The sequence below is a fragment of the Physcomitrium patens genome, chromosome 20 (genome assembly GCF_059467195.1).
Source record: "Physcomitrium patens ecotype Gransden chromosome 20, ASM5946719v1, whole genome shotgun sequence".
Lineage (NCBI taxonomy): Eukaryota > Viridiplantae > Streptophyta > Bryopsida > Funariales > Funariaceae > Physcomitrium > Physcomitrium patens.
Window position 1 is genome coordinate 2,735,800 of NC_143429.1, and position 9,058 is coordinate 2,744,857.

The following is a 9,058-nucleotide window of genomic DNA, read 5'->3' on the forward strand; positions in this document are numbered from 1 at the left end:
GTCGCACGAGTGTAGCTTATCATGGATCGGGGCTATAATTGCTTTAATATGTGTAACTAGTACTTTTTCCAATCGATACGTTGGACATTACTGGCTTCTTGATGGAGAACAAGACATGGTTCACATTTTGGTGATTGGAACACAGAGGAAGTCAAACTTGGTTTAAGTACATGAATATTTTACTAGACAGATGCAGACTGTGCATTTCGGTGGGAAATGAGACGGAACTGTCAAAAAGATTTGCCGTCAAGATTCAAGCATAGCATCTTGTCGATCGGTCAAATTATCATTAAAACAAATTCCTCTTTGTTTTTCTTCCTTCTGATTTCTTTGGTTTTCCTTTCTTGATTGCCAGCACTACATATTTTAGTCAAGGTTATACACACTATGCACTACCCTCGGGGTTCCGTGCTTGTTCAAAGCTTGACACAATCCCTTGCACACTTCACATCAGATTTGAATTGCCCATTGCTCGCTCTGAGGTAATCGTATCTGGCTTCCTGGAGTTTGGCACCTGTCGTAGAATTGCATAATCCTGCTCCATTTAGATAATTGGTTTGAGGTGATATTCACCACAAGCATGATTCTTTGGCTCTCAGAAACTCAACTGTTATGTTTTTGTGTCTTTTGTGTGTGACAGTAGCACTGTGGAACGAGCAAAGTTGTGCTTGGGTGGGGATTCCCTCGCGGCCACCACCACCGCGAGAGCCTGTCACATTGCCGAGCACCATCTTCGCTGTGATTGCTGTGTTGTGACTGTTTCAGTATACCCGATATGTTGTGAGTGTGGAATTGAATTTTCTCCCTTAAGTAGGCGATCTCAGATCTGCTGTCGTAGACCATTTCTGTGCAGCTGCAACACTACAAATGAGGATCTTCTTGCATTCCCGCAGCCCATCCCCTTATTGGTGTGTTTCTTCGTTTACATGTGCTTCGTACACATTTGTTTATATTGTGCTATTCCACATAAAATAATTGAGCGTAATACAAATTATCTTTGGATGCTGGTTTCATAAAGACATTAAATGAATGTCTAGGGTCAAAAATTGCCACCTGTTTGCACACTGGGAGCTCTCCCAACTTAGTACTTGACCTTTCTTAGTACGACCCACAGCCATGCATTGATGCATTATTAACTCACTGCTGCAATTGTACATAATTGTTATGCCCAACTGTTTTCTTAAAATATGCTAATGTTGCAGTCATTCCAATTTTAACGTGTATTACTAAATGTACTTCGTCTTGCAGCAACTTGTGGTCTTTTTTGTTGACGTATGGGGGCAAGAGGGATTGTATGAGCGAAGACAAACTCAGTGCATTACAATTTTTAGGATGATATCTAGAAGGAACATTGTTCATGGTGACATTAGATATCTAGTGTAATGTACAGTATTCTTTTCTCATTTCTGCCAGCGTGATTGAGCAGATGGCTAATGAAAAAGCACTCATAAATTCGTCCGTCGATGAAGTAGCCTGGAGACGAATGGTCCATGACGCTTAAGTACACCTTATCTCTCTTTTTTTAATTTTTGTCCATTAACCAGATCTAACCAAGTGATAGTCTTGAGGAACCTTTAAAATGAAGACACATACACAAGAATCGAGATAGGTTATTCTCATCCATCTTTATCTCTTCATACATCAAAAGGTAGTCCACCAAATCAGTAATGCCAAATCAGATACGCCAGTGATGATTTTAAATTTGGTGTTGTCGCTGCAGAGAAGGATGTGGAATTCTGAAATATAGTTTGGCCACGAATTGTGGCTCGAATAGTGAGTCCGCCGTTGTGCATACCGTAGATTCGCTGGATATAGTTACATACAAAAATGAAATACTAGATTTTAAAAATTCTTACTGATAACGAAGAAGTACAAAAATAATTCTGAGAAGGATAATTGATGTTTGAAACGATCCTTAATGCTTGAAGCCAAATTTGCTTGCATGTGCACATCGAAGTTAACTGGTGAAAGACTACCTGTGCCACCTATTCAATAATGATGAGCTTGTCTCAAAAAAATTTATAGCAGAAATGCAGTCGACTGACCTAGAAGTCATAAGTTTGACAATGGATAACATATCATCTTACTCTATTGAACAATGTTGATCCTCTTGTCGGTAATGGGCAAAGGTGCTGGCTGCTGGGCAACATGAGGATGGTCAGAGCCGTTGTACACCTTAAGATGAGTGAATAGTCTTCTCCCAAGCTGAATTACAGCAAATAAAACACATCCGTTCAGTATTTCCACATAGAATCATTTCTACTAATAACAAAACAAATGAATTCAGAAGTTCCATTGCTCATTTATTGAAGATCCATATCCATTAACAAGTCAAATAGTAGTTTCCTTCTAGGATATGACACCTCGAGCGGTCAGTTACATGAACTGCTCATGACTGTTAAAGTTTGCAGCCAACAGGTATCACTTACCCGACCCTTGGGTAGCATTCCTCGCACAGCATGTTCGACGATGCGCTCTGGTATTCTTTTCTGCAAATTATCAAAAGTCTCTTCCTTCATTCCCCCAGGCCTGCCCGAATGCCTCCTGTAGAGCTTCTGGTCCCTCTTCTTCCCGGTTACCGCAACCTTACCCGCATTAATCTAGTGGCCAGGCCCCACATATCACATGTTAGCCCCACAGACCACATCCACCGGTTCAACGTATTGACATGCTTACAATTTCATAATCGGAATAACAAGGTCAAATGCATCCCAAGAATCCATAGCTCTGCGACAATGATAAGAGAGGATCATGTTACTTACGACGACAACGTAGGCGCCCATATCAGTGGAAGGAGTAAAAGAGGGCACATCCTTTCCACGAATATGAATAGCAATTGTGGACGCCAAGCGACCAAGGCGCTTGTCAGCCGCGTCCACTATATACCACTTTTTCTCCACATTCTTGTGGTCGTCTGCCTTGGGGTAATAGGTCGAATTCCAGACATCCTGCCATTTAAAAAACAAATATATCCTACAATGTGAGATCTTATATCATCACGAGGACTATGTATTACGAAAACAGGGCAAATCTCAACCTCCTACTCTAAAGAAAATTGAATGTGGGAAGAGTACCCTGAAGGTTGTCCTACACTTTAAGGGGAAACCTCCACAATCTCTTCCGTTTGTTCAATTCTTGCCCCCACGACAAGGCTCATCCACAATGAGCCTTTCTCTGAGATTCAGAGTTCAGGCGCATTGCAGCAATAGCGACTAGAAACAATCAGCATGATAATTGCGACGATAATTCAACATGCTAGTAACGATAGATAGGCTATAGCAGTAGACCGTATTAATCCCTCACACAATAACATGAGGTTGAGCAACAATTCAGTCCCAGATTTTCTATTGTGCTGGCACCATCACTAGACAAAGTGAAGGTATGGGCAAGCAGTATAAGTTGACCCTAATTCCCTCATTCACGGGGCAACTGAGCAGGAGCAGTGGCTCACAGCAGCGAACCATTGACAAGAAGACCTAAATCCGGGCATTCCTTACGGACGTAATACAGAAAACAAGTAGATTAACCCCAATGAGTTCTCATCAGTAATTACTAACGCAAGCTCGCAAAAAATTTGTGTTCAATTCTAAGGACGCGCATCTAGTTTTGCTTCCTGACCCCAGCTTCTGCAAGAAAGAAACAAAGGCGTACATTCTTTGGAGACTTCGCAAGAACACGAACCCAGCCAAAATTCAACAACGAACCACACTTCTAAAAGATTCCAAAACGCAGACACGATGAAGTGGTCAAGAATCGACTTACAGGGCCCATCTTCTCAATGCCTTCGTACATCCACCGGTGCTCGGCGGGAATGAAGCCACCCTTGGCATGCACTTGCAAGTTGCGAGGGCGAACAAGGGGCACGGTGACGCGCCTCCGGAGAGATAAGAGCGACGCGCTGTTCCCGGTGAAGGAGGACGAGAGCTTGACAGCAGAGGTGGGGGTGGTGGTTGAGGAGACCGACATGGAGGCGAATCGTGCTGCCATGGAGGTGGGTGCAGCGGCAGATGCCATAGCTGAAGCTCAGGAACTAGACCCACAGAGGCAATGCCAAGACCATGGAGCAACAGCAGCAGCGGCAGCTGTGGATTGTGTTGCAAGGAGGGGGAGGTGCTCGACAGCTCCCAGCACATGTATCATCGGAGGAGAGGATGGATAAGGCACCCCCGACATTACCATCCCAGGTGCTGTCTTCATAATCCCAAACATTTTGGGGATTTCGCTGAGGTGCTGACGCAGCAGCTTTTTATTTTTGTCCTGCCCGAGATGTTTTCTCTCGTCCTTTCAATCCCCGCTCTTTTGCTTTTCCTGCCCAGCGTTTTTACGTCTCATCCATTTCTTTCGGCTTGGTGTTATTGGATGTATTTCTTTTATTCTCCTTTCTTTCTTTCCCTCTCTTTTCCGCTTCTTGTTTTGTGCGAAAAGAAATGTGATCCACATGTATACTTTCATGTGTATATGCCAATTATTATTAATTTTGGTATAGAATATGAGCACAATTTAACTTGGCATACATGAATTAAATAATTTAAAAGAATTAAAATAAAAATGAATAGAAATGTACATGTTGCTACATTATAATTAAAAATTATTACATTCTAAATTAAAAATTATTAATTAAAAAATTATTACATTCTAAATTTAAATTTAAAATTATTATTTAAATTAAAAAATATTACATTCTAAATTCTAAATTAAATATATTTTATTCTAAAAATAAATACATGTGATAAATTTTAATTTAATTTATGATTATTTATTAATTAAATAAAATTGAATTTTTTTTTTTAAATGTAAAAAATCATGTATGAGACTATTTTAAAATAAGTATGATAATATAGAAACACTACTATGGATAGTTTAAACATAATTAAATAGTGAGGCTTTAATCCTTGACTACTTAAGCAAGTTGACCTTGAAATAATATCTATTTATTTAATTTTTTATTTTCTATTTTCTATTTTCTATCTTTAAACCTTCATAACTTATTTTAAATAACTTGGAGTTATATTTTCTATAAATTTATACCTAATAAAAATCTATTAAATAAATTGTAATAACTTATTAAGTATGTATTTATTTTATTTTATTTTATTTTATTATTTTTCTTCTTTTTTTAATTTCTTGTTGATTGTGCTTCTCACTTCACACCACCAATTATAAGCAACTTTAAATTGAGTCTATCTTGTAATTTTGTTTAAGAGTTGAATTTTACTCTCACAATAAATACACATAATAATACAATTTCAAAAAGTGAACTAAGATGAAGTGATTTATACACTAATTTTAAGATACTAAATATAATATAAAGTTGATAAAGTAAAAAAATAGATAATAATAAATAATAAATAATAAGTCCTAATAAAAAAAATCTAAAGAAGAAATATTGAGACAAAAATAATAATAAGATAGTAGATTTTAGCTAAGAAAGACAAAGAAAAAAACATATACTTACAAGTCACTGAGTGTAATTTATTGAAGATGCATAAGCTAACTAAATTTTTATAAAAAATAATTATTGGCAACTAAATAAGAATATGAATAGAATATTTTATAATCCTATTTTATTAAATATTTTATATTAAAATTATTATTTTTAAAAAATTAATAAAATTATTTTATAATTTCTTTCAAAAAAACACTCCACAAATTAGAAAAGTATAGATTAATAAAGTAAGTTCTTCCAATTAATAGATTAAATTGCTAAGATAAAATTTCTTATATATTTAATTATTAATCAAAGATTAAAAAGAAAAAAAACAAAACAAACAAACAAATTCTTGTACATAAAAAGATAAAATTATATCTAAAATTTTATACCACATCTCAAAATCTAAATTTTATTTCAAAATATCAATAGATCTTAAAATTGGTGTAATATTGCTTAGATAGTTGGCCATACAATTGAATTTCAATGGCCTATAATAATTAAAGATATTCATAATATACTTTTAACTTAAGAGTTTATAACAAATTTAATTTAGCTTTAATTTTTTTATATTATAAGGTATTAGAAATCTAAAAAATATATGTATAAAAAACCTAAAAGCTATAGGTGTTAGATTTACTTGACTTAAATATGTTAGATTTAGTAGCTTTTAACAATTTAAGCATCTACAACATAACTTTAGCTTTGGTATTTTATCACAAATCTAATGCACTTTTAAATATTTTATATATTATACCATTTAAAATTCCTAAGGATGAAATACACATAAATATTTCATAATATAGATTTTAAAGTCATATACCACTAGTCGTCATTTTTTGTTTTTATCTAAGGTTTATAAGTCTTCAATCTATTAGCCATTGACTTTACAACATTGTAGTTTTTTAGATAACAATTTTTTTCCAATCCTATGTAAAAAAGAGAATAGAGGAGTATAAAAAAAATCCTAAGATAAAAAAAAAGATGAAAAAAAAAATAATAGAGGATTTTCTAAAATTACTCAATTTAATTAAAATTTTATCTTATTAATACATTTTTATGAGATTTTTTATTCTTTCTATTAATTATTTTAATCAACTTCTGTTTAATATTTTATCTAATATTTTATATTAAAAATGATCTAAGTTGAATTTTTTTTCTTTTGTTGCATCTAATTTTTCTACTTATTTAGTTATCATTCTATAAATTAATCATTAATTATTTCTACGATCTTAAAATTCAAAGCCTTGTATTTTTTCTTCAAACCAACTTTATATTATTCTAAAAATCGTCTTTATTATATAAATTTAATATACTAAGTATATTATATATTTCTAGTTATTTCAGTTTCTACTTCACTACTATTAATTTCTCTCATTTATTATATTTTTTTCTTAAATAATTATATTTTTTATATTTATTTTTATATATAATTAGTTTTTTTACTTAATTTCTTACCTCAATTATTAGATGAATTTTATTCTAAGCTATATACAATTTGTGGGACTTATAAAAATCAACATTTAATAACAACTTTATTTGTAATATGATGACTTATAAGAAACTTATTAAATGTATTTTTTTAAATTCATAGCATGAAATTAAAGTAAAATAAGACCCTAAAATAAAAATAGTAATAAAAAATAAAAATAGAATTTTTAAAATAAAATTTTTACTAAATAAAATATAATAAAATATTTATTTAATTAAAAAACTTTTGTGCATATAAAATGCATGGCAAATTCAATCTTATATGTACATAGTGTGGATGTGAAAAAATTAAAGATGTTACAAAATAAATTGAACAAGAACTTTGGTGCATTCAATTTCTGATTTTGAATATATTTTTGCAACCATATTGTCACAAAATATTTGATTTTTGCAAGTAATTATATATCTAAATGTATTAATTTTTCTTACTTCTACAAAGTATTTCAATTGTAGAAAAAAACCTTATATCTACCCAAAATGAATCTTCTTCATAATAATTCTTCTATATTAGTTTCATTATAGTAATAAATTTCTATAAGAAGCTTTTTAATCCACATATTTTGTGTAGAAGTATCTATAGATTTATTTTTCAATCAATAAAAAAATAGATAATTTTTGAAGAAAATATTATTTATATGACATATTTCTTCTTATTTCTATTTAATTCTATTCATATAAATAAAACAAATGTCTATAGCATCTTAAATGTAAACATCTTAATATATCTATTTTTTAAAAAGGCATAAGTTTATCCAATCCAATTAGAAAGATGGATTAATTTAAGTACCTAAAGATATTAAATAACTAAAAGATAGAAGATTATCAAATTTATTTTTTAAAAAAATTAATTATCTATATTCACATGTATAAAGTATAGTCAAAGATGTAACACTATTTAATTTAATTGAAAATGTTTTCAAACTTTATAATTAAGACATACCAAATAAATAGAAGATTCTAAGGTCTTTAAATCCATTTTGTAATTATATTTAACTTTATCACAATAATATAACAAATATAGTCAAAGTTGTGAGATTGCATAATCTATTTGGCAATAAAATCAAATTAGATTATTAACAAAAATATAATATAGTCAAATATACAAGCTTACTTAATCTATTAGGAAAATATTTTAAACTTAAGTTATAGAATAAAACTAAAATAGTTAAAGATGTAAGGTTTTCTAATCTATTTAGAAATAATATCAAATTAAATACATGATAAATTTGATAAAGTGAAAGATATAAAGATTACCTATTTTATTTAGCAATGATGTTAAGCTATATCACTAAGATGTATAAAGTGTGTTCAAAGATATAGAACTAGTTTATAAGATAATAATGTCAATTTTGAATACTAGAATATATTAAATATAATTAAAGATATAAGATTATTTAATTCATTTAGCAATGATATTTGGTTAGAGCACTAATATGTTTTAAATATACTCAAAGATGTAAGGTTGCTTTGTTCTTTTGATAATGATGTCAAGCTAGAGAACAATATATATCAAGTGTAGTCAAATGTAAGGTTGCCTAGTTCATTTGGCAATGATGTCAAGCTAATACACTCATGTATATTCAATTGTTTTAAAGTAGTAATTTCTTTCTAATAATTTTGGTAATACTTTTAAATTTGAACATCTTAGAATATTGAGATTTATTAATGATAATTTAATTTATATTTTTTTATTAATATAAGCAAGTTTGTATATCCTTATATATCAAAGTCCAATAATATAGTATTTTTTAAAATAGGCTTAAGAATGTCTTTTGAAAAATCTTAATTTTTTAATTACAAGATTTTTAAATTTTTGCAATTTATCTAAAGTTTTCTTTTGTTTAGCATATTTTTTACTTTTTTGAATAATTTTATGTATAATTGTCTTAAATTTGATATATTTATTAAAAAATATTTTAATTTATAATATTATTTTATTATTATAATTAAAGTGCTAGATGATTCAATAAAATCACTAGATGTTTTTTCATCAAACTCATAGCTCAAAAATCAAATAGAGCAAAACAATTACTTTCAACTTTATTAAATATATTGTCATTTTAATTACTATAAATAATCCTTTCAAATATTTAATAACACCATTAAAAAAATATTATATTTTAAAAATATTATGTATAT

General features: G+C 30.4%; 1 protein-coding gene across 1 annotated transcript; it reads right to left on the reverse strand.

Annotated features, from left to right (window-relative positions):
* Positions 1-1,881: 1,881 nt before the first annotated feature.
* LOC112272952 (uncharacterized) lies at positions 1,882-4,093 on the reverse strand. The gene is made up of 4 exons (XM_024501167.3): positions 3,763-4,093; positions 2,763-2,948; positions 2,430-2,600; positions 1,882-2,205 (listed from the first exon to the last, which is right to left on the reverse strand). The coding sequence occupies exons 1-4, from the start codon at positions 4,012-4,014 to the stop codon at positions 2,089-2,091; spliced, it is 726 nt and encodes a 241-aa protein (XP_024356935.1). The 5' UTR covers positions 4,015-4,093; the 3' UTR covers positions 1,882-2,088.
* Positions 4,094-9,058: the final 4,965 nt, after the last annotated feature.

What these genes read in the sequence shown, in the direction of transcription:
- LOC112272952 (XM_024501167.3), bottom strand. Translation starts at nt 4,014, where the DNA reads ATGGCATCTGCCGCTGCACCCACCTCCATGGCAGCACGATTCGCCTCC. An exon ending in GCATTGAGAAGATGGGCCCT is followed by an intron (nt 2,949 to 3,762) that starts GTAAGTCGATTC and finishes TTTAAATGGCAG; the next exon opens with GATGTCTGGAATTCGACCTA. An exon ending in TGGGCGCCTACGTTGTCGTC is followed by an intron (nt 2,601 to 2,762) that starts GTAAGTAACATG and finishes CCTGGCCACTAG; the next exon opens with ATTAATGCGGGTAAGGTTGC.